Source organism: Apodemus sylvaticus, chromosome 2 (assembly GCF_947179515.1).
Source record: "Apodemus sylvaticus chromosome 2, mApoSyl1.1, whole genome shotgun sequence".
Classification (NCBI taxonomy): Eukaryota; Metazoa; Chordata; class Mammalia; order Rodentia; family Muridae; genus Apodemus; species Apodemus sylvaticus.
In genome coordinates, this window is record NC_067473.1 from 5,256,760 (window position 1) to 5,269,234 (window position 12,475).

At 53.1% G+C, this 12,475-nt stretch overlaps 2 protein-coding genes across 2 annotated transcripts; one reads left to right on the forward strand and one right to left on the reverse strand.

Annotated features, from left to right (window-relative positions):
• The first annotated feature begins 229 nt into the window (after positions 1 to 229).
• On the forward strand, positions 230 to 4,715 carry Cdk5 (cyclin dependent kinase 5). Its single transcript, XM_052173037.1, has 12 exons — positions 230 to 362; positions 929 to 1,017; positions 1,094 to 1,161; positions 1,264 to 1,324; positions 1,429 to 1,485; positions 2,815 to 2,910; positions 3,062 to 3,136; positions 3,292 to 3,388; positions 3,565 to 3,634; positions 4,057 to 4,117; positions 4,221 to 4,301; positions 4,439 to 4,715. Exons 1-12 carry the CDS (start codon positions 326 to 328, stop codon positions 4,523 to 4,525), a joined length of 879 nt encoding a protein of 292 aa, XP_052028997.1. The 5' UTR covers positions 230 to 325; the 3' UTR covers positions 4,526 to 4,715.
• A 1,647-nt stretch (positions 4,716 to 6,362) lies between these two features.
• Asic3 (acid sensing ion channel subunit 3) lies at positions 6,363 to 10,344 on the reverse strand. Its single transcript, XM_052173028.1, has 11 exons — positions 9,808 to 10,344; positions 8,526 to 8,676; positions 8,163 to 8,290; positions 7,820 to 8,009; positions 7,664 to 7,720; positions 7,418 to 7,565; positions 7,071 to 7,162; positions 6,916 to 6,995; positions 6,749 to 6,820; positions 6,563 to 6,621; positions 6,363 to 6,441 (listed from the first exon to the last, which is right to left on the reverse strand). The coding sequence occupies exons 1-11, from the start codon at positions 10,342 to 10,344 to the stop codon at positions 6,363 to 6,365; spliced, it is 1,593 nt and encodes a 530-aa protein (XP_052028988.1).
• Between the last annotated feature and the right edge of the window lie 2,131 nt (positions 10,345 to 12,475).

The window sequence follows — 12,475 nt, forward strand, 5'->3', positions numbered from 1 at the left end:
TCCGCGCCTTGGCGGAGACGCCCGAAAAGCGGACACGCGATGCTTCCTGGGAGTTGAAGTTTAAGGTTTGCCTCCGCGATGGAAACGAGTCCCTGGAGTTGATCGCTGCAGAGAGCCGGAGCACAGCCTCTTGGACTTTGTAGTCCGCGAGTCCTCCGCCACAGGCATTCTTGAGAAACATGGCCGCCCCGGGACTACAAGTCCCAGATGCCAATGCGTGGTGAGAGGGTGGGCGGGGCTGGAGCTGTGGGTACCACCTCCTCTGCAACGCCGGGGCCGGGAGTCTTAGAACCGAGGGCCCGCAGGGGTCCCCGCGGCCGCTGCGATGCAGAAATACGAGAAACTGGAGAAGATTGGGGAAGGTAATGGAACCACGAGATGTTCCTGCAAGGTCTTTTTCTGAAGACCCTACTTGCAGTCCCGGCTCCCTTACCGTCAGCTATACCTGCAGGCTCCGACCTCAGCACTGGCCAAAAGCCCTGGCCGCTGAGCCCAACACCCAGTGCAGAAACCAACCATTCACCCAGTGTTAGCATCTGCGGCAAACTCTTGCTCTTAGCCTTAGCAGTCTCTGTGGACTAGCCTTCCTAACCGCGGCACTTCCTGCATTTCTCGTCCCTAGCCTCAGCATCACTTGCAAACCTCACCTGGAATCCCTGCTTCAATTCATTGCAGAACCTCCAACCTTAACCTTTTTGCAGGCCGTCATTTCTCTCATAGGTGACTCCTCGCTACTTCCCGACCCCACCCTCCACCCTGGAGCTTATGGCTGATTCTCCTGCAGCTAAGCCTTGAGCTTTTTTAGGCACCTTCTCCTTGGTATCCCCATTCACAAAACTACTCCATATCTGGCCATTGCCCGGAAAAATCGCCCTTACACACTAAGATATTGAGAAGGATCCTTTCCTCACCCCTGACCTTCCTCTAGGCACCTATGGAACTGTGTTCAAGGCCAAAAACCGGGAAACCCATGAGATTGTGGCTCTGAAGCGAGTCAGGCTGGATGATGACGATGAGGTAGGCCCAGGGCATGGGAGGAAGGCTAAAGCCTGTCTTGGGTTGTGTGTGACTATCACCCCCTTGCATGTTGTAGGGTGTGCCAAGTTCAGCCCTCCGGGAGATCTGTCTACTCAAAGAACTGAAGCACAAAAACATCGTCAGGTAAGGTCTGTTGGAGAAGGTGGAACCTCCTCATTAGGCTGGGCTGGTGCTGGGATATTAGAGGCCAACTGGGGATCTGGCTAAGCCTTTCCTCTTCCCTAGGCTTCATGATGTCCTGCATAGTGACAAGAAGCTGACATTGGTTTTTGAGTTCTGTGATCAGGTGAACGAGGGGCTTGGGTGGGGGGGGGATGAATCCTGGGAGGGTATAGGAGGCCAGACTAGGTTGAACTTGGTCTTCTTCTCCTCACTGCCACCTCTACTTAGGACCTGAAGAAATATTTTGACAGCTGCAATGGTGACCTGGACCCTGAGATTGTGAAGGTGAGAAGAAGGATGTCTAGGGATTTGTGGCGCCTGGGTGGCATTTTTTGACTGCCAGGTTGGGGGCCTGGGGTACCAGGGGAACCCTGTTTCTTCCCACCAAGGACTACTTGTCTTGGTGAACGTTTGTTATATGGTTGCCTTTGGCTTGCACAGACAGTATCTGATTTCAGTGATGTCATTTGCACTCCAGAGATGAGACACACCAGAGACTATCTCCTGGATTCAACAAATACCAGGCCTGCATAGTGCCCCATACTTCCAACGTGAACACTGAGAAGGCTGAGGCAGGGTGATCTCAAGTTTAAGACCAGCCTGAGATACAATGCAGGGCCTTGTCTCAAACATCAAAGTAAAATCAAGACAAACGGGATTGGGCAGATGGTCCAGCAGTTCATGCATATTACTCTAGCTGATGATGTAGATTCAGTTTCGAGAACCCACTTGACATAGCTCACAACCACCTGTAACTCCAGACCCAGAGGATCCAGTACCCATTTTTGGCCTCCAAGGGCACCTGCACTCATGTGCACACTTTTTTCCCCTCGACATACATGTGCATGCATGTATATATACATACACATATACATACATACATATATAACTAAAAAATAAAGTAAATCTTAGAGAGGAAAAGCCAACAAAATAAGTATTTGCTGAAGGTTTTGCTATGTACCAGTCACTATTCTAGGCCCAAGACCAAGTGCCTTGGCCCAAGTTCTAGGGAAAGTGGGTCCTGAGTAATACTATAGCTTTGTATTTGTGTTGATACTTATGGTGTGTGTACCCAATTGCAGCTATGTAGAAGAGACCAGCATGGACTGGGAATACAGGAAGGTCCACCAGAAAGCTGTGATAAGCAAGGACAACTTGGTTACTGTTGTACTCCCCCACACACCCTTAGTGCCTGCATAGCAGATTCTCAAAAGTAACTAGATGAGAGGCTGAAAAGATAGCTCAGTTGTTAAGAGTACTTGTCAAGCTGGGCAAGATGTGCATCTCTGAGGTCAAGGCCATCCTGATCTATAGCTGGAGTTCCAGGGCTGCCAGAGCTACACAGAGACTCCCTCTGTGTAAACAAGCAAAACAGTAACAAAGAACACTTGCTGCTTTTGCAGAGGACTCTGTTCCCAGAAGTCACATTGGGAAGCTCACAGTTCCAGGGGATCTTACCATTCCTTTATGCTTATGTGCATGAGTGCACACACACACACACACACACACACACACACACACACGCACACTTACTTCTGTGGACTTCTCCACTTGCAGCAAGTGACATGACATAGGACACAGTGGTCTGACTCTGTCTCCCTTACCTCTCTCCAGTCATTCCTCTTCCAGCTGCTGAAAGGCCTGGGATTCTGTCACAGTCGCAACGTGCTACATAGGGACCTGAAGCCTCAGAACCTGCTCATAAACAGGGTATTGCTCTGGGAACAGGGAATGGGAATGCAGAAGCTCGAGCCAGGAGTGGGGAGCCCAGGAGGAGCAGGATAGGGAGAAGGAAACCAGATCCTGCCCTGAACCATTTAAAAGTCCTTCTCCATGTTCTCTTTGTGCTATCTCCCCTCAGAATGGGGAATTGAAATTGGCTGATTTTGGCCTGGCCCGAGCCTTTGGTATCCCAGTCCGCTGCTACTCTGCTGAGGTGAGCCTGGGAAGTGGTATGTAAGGTTGAAGGGAGGGAGTCCCCCAGTGGCCTCTCTACACCACATTGTTTCCTCTGCTCTCTGAGACTCCTCCTGGACCTCCTTCCAGCTCTCTAAGTGGGAGGGGGATCCCTGTGGGTGGGGTCTTCTCCAGGTGGTCACGCTGTGGTACCGCCCACCGGATGTCCTCTTTGGGGCCAAGCTGTACTCCACGTCCATCGACATGTGGTCAGCCGGCTGCATCTTTGCAGGTGACACATTGGGGTTCTGCGGAGGTACTCTCTTTCTCAGTTGGGGTAACAAATAGGGTCTAGAGGATCTTGTGAAGGAAGGGAGAGGGAACTCTTGGGGCTGGGGCTGGAAGGCCCGGGGCACCTCAGAATGATGGGTCCTTCATGTACTGCTTTATCCCTTTTTTTTTCTGCAGAGCTGGCTAATGCAGGGAGACCTCTCTTCCCTGGCAATGATGTGGATGACCAGCTGAAGAGGATCTTCCGATATCCTCCCAGGGCCCTTAGCCTGCACTCCTTCACCTCTTTGTAGAAAGGGAGTGGGCAGAAAGCCTTGAGCAGGGGTGAGGGGTGAGAGTTAGCCATTGCTTGCCCATCATATTGTCCTTGCATGGATGGAGTCACTGTCAAGAGGTGTGGTCTGTTGGTAAGGATGGCACTCCTGATGAAGCCATTAGACATTGTTCCAGTAAGCCTTAGGAGGAAAGAAGACAGTTCTTGGAGTAAAATGACTCGTTTGTTGGGACTACGAGCATTGGGGGTTGGATGTTCCTATTCTACTGTAAACACCACAAAATGGGGTTCATCTCAGGCTGGGCTAGGAATAGAGCCTGGTGGTGTAAGAGAAGGGCAGGTGGGAGTGTGTAGGTGTAACCCTCCCCACAAGTGACCCTTGACCACATGGACACACTACTAGGGACGCCGACTGAGGAGCAGTGGCCTGCCATGACCAAGCTGCCAGACTATAAGGTGTGCTTGGCTGCGGGAGCACTTGGTTCGTTAGAGGCCCCTCTGGCTATCCAACTCTGTGATCCGTGCTTCTGGCCTGACTCTGCCTGGCCTTCCTCTGCAGCCCTACCCAATGTACCCAGCTACAACGTCCTTGGTGAACGTCGTACCCAAGCTCAATGCCACAGGGAGAGACCTGTTGCAGGTAGGTGCCTGGGGGTAAAAGAGGGGGCCATTTGCCTGTCCAGGACTAGAAATGGGGGATTGTATGCTTGCCCAGAGGGTCAAAAGATGGTGGGCTGTCCTAGCCTGAGCTACCTCTGCCTTTCTTCCCACCTACAGAACCTATTGAAGTGTAACCCTGTGCAGCGCATCTCAGCAGAGGAGGCCTTGCAGCACCCCTACTTCTCTGACTTCTGTCCCCCGTAGGCTCTCTGACCTCTGGTGGCCAGGCTGGGGCCTGGCCTATTTAAGCCGTCCTCCCAGGAGGGTGGAAGAGTGGGTGTGGGATGCTGAGCGCCAGCTGTGCTGGGCCCAGCCAGGGTAGTTACCCTGGCCCGCGGGTTTCCCTCCCTTCCGTGGACTTTATTTAATTTCATAAATTGGCTCCTTTCCCACAGTCTGATGATATGGCGGTGGGGTGGCTCTGGAGGGTGACTGGGGACTCCTGCTCTGTGATTTGTCCCACAGCTTTGCAATGAGCTGCTCGTGTCTGCTCTGTCTCTTTACGTATCCTGAGATCAGGGCCAGGAGGCCATGGTCCCCGTTCTTTTGATTGTGTCCTGGCAGTCCTGTCTCCGCACGCAGCTTATATACTCCTGCACACTTTTCTCCTCTGCCTAGAAGGGCCCGATACAGTCCTGAGGTAGGATGCCCCTGGCCTAAGTGCGAAGCTGAGCCTTTGCCAGGTCAGGAGAATGGGCCAGGCCTCTCTAGCTCTACATCCTATATAGAACCCTCCACATCAACCCCAAGTCTTTTCACACTTGGGGTTGTCAGCTGGGCCAGGAGAGACCCAGATCTGTGTGGGTCTCTTCCATAAGAACAGCCCTTCCCAGTTCCCGTTAGCCAAGTTTCCAGAGGTTGGGGTACAGTGAGAGTAGGAAACTGGACCTGGGGCAGAACTCCAGGGTGCCCTCTTGACAGGAAGGGGAAGGGAGGGCTCTCTGGCCCACTGTCTCAGCAGGCTGGCAGCTCCTGTGGAGAGGTTGGAAAGGCGAGAACCTTCAAAGGCAGGACACCACTTTGTATTCTTGCACATGGAGTAGTTCCTTGTGTAACCCTACCCCTTCCACCATCTTGCTGAGCTAGTTAGAGCCTTGTTGGCGCTCTCCACCGTCGGTGCAGTGAATACCTACTGAGCATGCCCACTGCAGGCCACCACCTAGGCTCTGGGCACAGAGAGACCACCTTTTTAGACGTTGGCAGGAGGTGGGCCTAGTGGTATAGGCCTGTATTCCAAACTACTGAGGAGTCTGAGGCAGAAGTGCTGCAAGGCCAGTGCGGGCTTCAGAGTGAATTCAAGGTAATCTGGACAACCTAGTGAGACTCTGTTTCTAAATAAACAAAATATAAAAAGGTCTGGGAAGCCAACCATGGTGGTATGTACCTATAATCTCAACATTTGAGAGGTCAGAAGTTCAAGATAATCCTTGGCTGCGTAGTACAACCCCAGCTGAAGGTATATGAGACCCTGCCTCAGGACAAAATTATTGATGGGGGATACTTCCATGGGAAAGCACTCGCATAGTGGGTGTCCTCCAGACTCAAGGTACAGTCCCCAGTACTCAAGAAAAACAAAATTAAAAAAAGATGGGTTTGAGAAGCTCATTACTTCTCACTAAGGTGCGCCTGACTGATCTTGGTCTTAAAATGCCACCCCCAAGCTGGGCAAGGTGGCGCACGCCTGTAATCCCAGCACTTGGGAGGCAGAGGCAGGCGGATTTCTGAGATCGTGGCCAGCCTGGTCTACAGAGTGAGTTCCAGGACAGCCAGGGCTACACAGAGAAACCCTGTCTCGAAAAAAACCAAAACCAAAACAAACAAACAAAAAAAAATTACCCCACCCCTACCTCAAGAGAATTGTTAAGTTTAACTTAGGTCTCAGCTGGAGAATGAATGAGGCTGGGGGCTGTCATCAACTCTGCTAGAGTCTGATCTGTAAGGCAGACACCTGAGGCACATGCACTAGAGCTTTATTAAGGTGAAGACAGCAAAGATGTACAGGTTGGACATGTCCAAGATGTCACGGTGTAGCCAAGCAGGTCTAGAGCCTTGTGACAAGGTAACAGGTGCGGTGGGAGGCAGAGAGTGTCTTGGTGACAGCACAGGGAGTGGTAGGCGGCCTGGTGGAACAACCCACAGCACTGGGCAGGACCCCTCCACAGTCTGCTCTATTCTGTCCCAGACCTGAGCTTCCTCCTCACAACCTGTCCTGTCCCCATTGTGGGGAATATTTCATGTTACCTGGGGCCCAGGCTGAGATGGGGAGCGTGTGTTCGATGGCCGTTCAGCTCTTCTTGGAGCTGTGGGAAGAGGGAGAGTCAGGTGGAGACCAGCCAAGATGGCTGCACCTGTAGCTCCTGGACCAAATGTCTAAGGTTTGGGGTGAGGCCTACAATGTTGGGGGAGGGGGGACAAAGGAAGTGTTACCAGAGTGTTGCCAGAGCGCCTTTGAGAGCTCCTTCTGTTCCAGAAGTACCCCAGGACTCTGTCTTGAAAAACCTGGGGACAAGAGGCAGGAGTAAGGTGGCCAACATCTACCTTCTTAGACACTGGTGGCCGGATTGTTCCCCATGGTGTCTGGAGTTCTACCCCACCTCACAGAGGTAGTCAAGGATCTCGAGGATGGTAAGCAGGCTGGCTCCAATAAACAGTCCCATCTGTCCGCCAATGTCTCCTGTGGAGGCAGGTGCTGTCAGTTCCTGATCGCCTGCCCGCTGCACCTCTGCAGACCCGGGCACTCCGTACACACCCAGCAGCTCTGACACTCCATAAGCTGCCTTTTGTTCCACTGCCTCATAGTTGAGGGCCTCAAAGAAGATATCCAGAACCAGGACATTCTCCCTGAAGGGAAAGAAGCAGGAACTGCTTGCTGGGCACTACCTGGTGTTGACTGGAAGTAGGTGTGGGCACTCTGGCCCCTTTCAAGAACCTCGGGTTGTTCCCATCCCCCAAGTCAGAAAGTTTAAGCAGTTTGCCCAAGTCCCAGAACACGTTATGTAGAGAGGAATCCAGCCTGCGCTGTGTGCAAAAGGGTTCCGGTCCAGTTCCCTACTAGGAGCCCCTAGACTCAGGTACAGTGCCGCCAGCCTTGCTCACGTGATGTAGGTCTCGCTGCGGTTGTATTTCCGGGCCAGGTAGCGAGCCGAAGCGCGGCTGGGAATCCGCACCATGGAGAGCTCCTTGGCATAGCGCGTAGTGGCGCACGGGTTGGGGCAGACACACGTGTCTTTTCGCAGCATAGCGTCTGCAGGCCACAAAGCAAGGCTCAGGAGCACTTGGCCAGAGGGTTGTGATCAACGTCTGAATGGATGGGGACAGGGAGGCTGAAGAAATGTGCCTTACCCAGAGCTGGGTTGGCGCAGTCCTTGTACTGCTGGGGGCTGCACACTGGGGAGTTTCCTAGGATAGGAAGAAAAGACCGGTTGGTCCGGGAGCTTGAGAGCGCCCCCTGGGGTATCCCGATTCCCTACTCCCAACAGAGCCCAGTCAGTCCCTTACCAGGCATATGCATCATTCGACATCCGCACTTCCGAGCCACATAGCGGGACTCACAAGCCAGGCGACACCCGATTAAACTATAAGGAGGGCTGGGGCTAGGGGAGCTCAGGGTATCAGAGGGCTCTGGATCAAAGTCAGGATCCACAGACGCGGTATTGCAGTCACCCCAGGGAGGTGGCAGGAAACTCAGCTGTTGGAGGGACAAGGTTACAGAGGTAATAGAGGTTTTGGGGGCCAGGCCCCCAGAGTCAGGCTGAGCCACTGTGGCTTGGAGTCTGAGGGTTTTCTAGGAAGGGTAGGAGCTTGGAGAGGGTGGAAGGCACAGGCAGTTGAACCAACATACTTGCTGCTGCTGGCAGGACACAAAAGTCTGGTGGCCTGGGGCCGCCCCGAAGCCCAGCTGGTCAATGGCCGGGGGCTCCTCCTGGTTGTGGATCTGCACTCTGATCCCCACCTCAAACGGGGTCTCCTCTGCAAAGAGGGGCCTTTAAGGCCCCAGACACTGCATTCCCAGGAGAGACTCTCTTGGCAGTCCCTCTCCTCAGGATTTGGAAGAGCCAGCCTGCCTCTTCTTACAAAATGACCCGCTTTGGGACTCCTCCCCACACACCCGCCTCTCTCCCTCCCATGGTCTTTGCGACTTCCCAGCCTCAGGCATGCCTCTACCCTTACCCTCCTCACGGGCAAATGGCCCTGTGCCCCTCACCCATGTCCTTCCAGATAGGCAGATACTCCTCTTGTTGTACGTCCAGCATGACCTCCAATCCGTTGCCAGCACCACCCTTAGGGGTGGTGAGCAGTTCTGCCCCATGGGCACCAGAGTTGAAGGTGTAGCATTGGCCCATTCGAGTGAAGATCTGGGGGGGCAGCAGAAAGGGACAGTCCCTCTCTCAAACAAGCCCTTGGGAATGGGGCCACACTCCCCCTTGAGCCCCTTCTCTTTGTTTTATCCTTTGTGTTTCTGGAGGGAGGGGCAGGGATTGAGATAAATTCTTATGTAGCTTGGGCTTGGGTTGGCCTCAAATTCCCGATTCTCCTGGTTCCCAATGCCAGGTGCTGGGATCACAGGAAGAACCACCAGAGCAGTGACAAGTCCTTCCAGATCTGGAGGCAGATGTCCAAGTTCGGTAGACCTTGGGAAGGATGTTTTTCCCTGGATGTGCTGCCTAAGCACCTAGGGTGCCTAGGTGACAGAGTCTAGGAGATCTAGCTGACTTTTTCCACGCTGTCCTCATTTTCTTAGGATTTTTTTTTTTTGAGACAGAATCTCTCTATGTAGTCCTAGAATTTGTTATGTTGTATAGATGAGGCTGGCCTCAAACTCCCAGGGATCCTCCTGCCTCTGTTTTTCAGCTTCTGGGATTAAAGGTATGCACCATTGTGCTTGTTTTCTGTTTTGGACTTCTTGAGACTGGATCTCATGCAAAGAAACAACTTCTCCCACTCCCATGAAGGAACTTGAAAGCCTTCATCTTGATGTCCTTAGCCTCACATGTAGGTATGTGGAGTGGGGAAGCCTCCTGCCTCAGTGTAACTTCTCCGCCTCTCGTCAAAGCCCTGACAGTAGTCCCCTACAGGGGTAACTGGATGCATTCTTGCTCTCCTTTAGGGTGGCAAGATTCAGAGGAGGCAGAGGACATAGGTCCTCTTTTGGCAAACAGGGCTCTCCTGCCCCAGAATAGTCCTAGGGTACTACATTCTACCCTAAGAACAAGGGTAGCGGTCTCTCCACCGATTTACCCTTGTCTCCGAAGCTTGCTTGGGTTGGTGTCCTGACTGAGAGGCATAGCCAGGTGCACAGATGTCTAACTGACATGGACAGAGATAGCCTCCCCAGGCTGCTTCTTGGACTAGACAGAATGTCTTGGATGGAGGGCTGTGGCTAGCAGGAAGGAAGGGGGGATAGCCAGGCAGGGGGGTTAAGGTCTCCTTACTGATAAGGCTGAGGAGTGTAGTCATTAAACAGGGTCTTAGGGCAACCGGCTCACCACTGTGAAGTTCTCAGGCCCACAGGGCTGGCCACGGTATCGGCAATCCAGTAACATGTCCTCAAGGGAGTGGCCGGCTCTGGCGTAGAGTTGTGCCATGTCAAAAGTTGGACTGGGCATGAAGCCGGGTGGTGCAGGGGGCTGGCCCAGGGCACGAAGGTAGGCTGCATGTTCAGCAGGATCCAGGCCCAGCAGCGCCGTCCCGGCCCAGTGCAAGTCATTGGGTGTGAGGCGCGAGCGGCGCAGTGGGTTGATATTACACAGTGTAACAGCAGGAAAGGTAAGCTGGTGGCTCTCGCGCTCGTCCAGGGTGGTCTTATGGTGGAACTCTCCATAGTAGCGAACCCGCTCAGCCACCTGGTAGAGGAAGGCCCCCAGCGACAGGAGCACAGCTGTGGCCCACAGCCCACGGCGCAGGGTCAGACCTCCAGGGCCAAAGATGTGGCCCAGACCGTGCATCGTGCAGCTGCTGGCGAACACCCGGATGTCTGAGGCCTGTCGCCGCTGGGCCTCCTCAGGTCCGGAGGGAGGTTTCATGACTGGAGCAGGGAGCAGGGAGGCTGCTGACTGGGGACAGGACTTCTAAAGAGTGCAGAAGCTGTTTTGTAGGGATAGCAGGGCAGTGGTGGGAATTGAGATGGGACTCAAGTAGCTCAGCAAGGAATAGGGAGAAGGGAAGAGGAGAAGGGAGAGAAGGGAGGAGCCAAGACAGAGGTGGAAGTACTGGCCTGATAGAACTGGATGAGTTGAACGTGGGTCCAGCTCTGCCTTCTCCAGACAGGCGTTCTCCGCGGGGCTGGGTCTCTGCAGTAAAGACCAAGTAGGGCACAGGAGGTAGTGGCAGGCAGGCAGGCAGGCAGGCGGGCGGGGGCTGCAGAGCAGGACTGAGCTAAAGCTGCTGCGGAGGATTAGGTTTCAGCACGAGGGGGGTTGGGGGGCCAGCAGAGCAGTCGGGGGGGGGGGGGCAGGGAAGGTCCCTGGGGGCCCAGGCTGAGCCATTAGTGCAGCATGGGGGGAGTCACTGATGTCAGAGACCAGAGGCGCCAGGAGGAAACCACAGCGGCCCATGGTAGGGCTTCAAGGAAACCCAGATAGACATTGGGTTTGGGATGCCTTTGGGGCCTTTTAGGCTCCCGGTCACAGCCCCTGAAAGCCGACCTGAGGGTCAGCGGCTGATTCTTAGTCTATCCCCTCTCCTTTTGCCTCTCCTGTCCTTCCATGAACCTTCCTGACATCATTTGTTCTTTTGCAGAGTGGACTTGGCTTCTGACCAAGTTGGAGAGTGGTGGGAGGTTTGGCACAGGCACATCTCTTCTTATGCCCCTAGCATCCTAGCTATATACTACCTGACCAGGGCCCTCTTCAGGTTCTGTATCCAGTGGCCTTCTGTCTTCTGAGTATCCTTCTCTGCCCGGACACCCAGACCCCACTTTATTCTCAGCCCCTCCCTCCTGTTGGTGAGGCTATCCTCCTTCCCAATGACCATGGATTCTCCTACTGCCCTAGAGTTATCCAGGGTACTCTGTTAGTTCACATCTTCCTCTCTCAATGAATGTATTCTAGGGATCATGAGCTCCAGAACCTGGAAAGCACCCTCAATACTGGTACTAGTCCATGTGGAGGTGCTCATGTATTTTTGGTTTTTCGAGACAGGGTTTCTCTGTATAGTCCTGTCCTGGAACTCACTCTGTAGATCAGGCTGGCTTCAAACTCAGAAATCTGCCTGCTTCTGCCTCCTAAGTGCTGGGATTAAAGGCATGCACCACCACTGCCTGACTTTTGTTGTTGTTTTGTTTTTTTTATTTTTCGGTTTCTAGCTTTTCAATACCAGCTTGCTATTGATGTCATAGAGAAACTCCCTCAATGAGTTTCTGGATTAAGAGCACTGCATTACTAATTAGATAGATGTCATCAGACCCCCACTCCCACCCCAATCGCAGGAATGCTATTTTGCATTCCTATTAGTCTTGATCGGGAATATGCCTCGAGGGACACCAGGCCTCCGAGTCATCTCCCTGCACTCTGCCCTCCATGGGGCAAAGGCAGCACGTGATCAAGTCCTGGAGCTACTTCCAGGAATGCAGAAAGGAAGATGAGGACAGAGCTTTGGGGATGGGACGTGCTTCCGGTGCTGGAGGAGCCACCCAGAAGTTCAGTGCTAGCTGTCCTGGAGGAGTACAGGGACGAGGACGAGGGGCCAGTAGCCCAAGGACAGCTATCTGCACAGGGATCACAAGGCCTGGTTCCTTATCATGTTCTATATTGGATAAAGTTTCGTCTACCCTTATGTATCTAGGAATTAGGCAAAATCTTAGTATGCTCAAGAGTAATCAGACAAATCCATTATTTACATAATTTTCTCTGCTGTTTTATTAGTTTATTGTGTATATGTGTCACACATGTGTGGAGGTCAGATGGTGACTTTTAGAAGTTGCTCATCTACAAGTCTTAGGGACTAAACATGGGTCCTTAGATCTGGCAGCAGATTTCCCACTTGTTGAGCAATAATATCACTGGCCTCATGTCTTTGAAAAGTACACCTATAATCCCAGCACCTGGGAGGCAGAGTCAGGTGGATTTCTGAGTTCAAGGCCAGCCTGGTCTACAGAGTGAGTTCCAGGACAGCCAAAAAGAAAGCACTGGAGACTGCCTGGTTCACCCTGGTGGC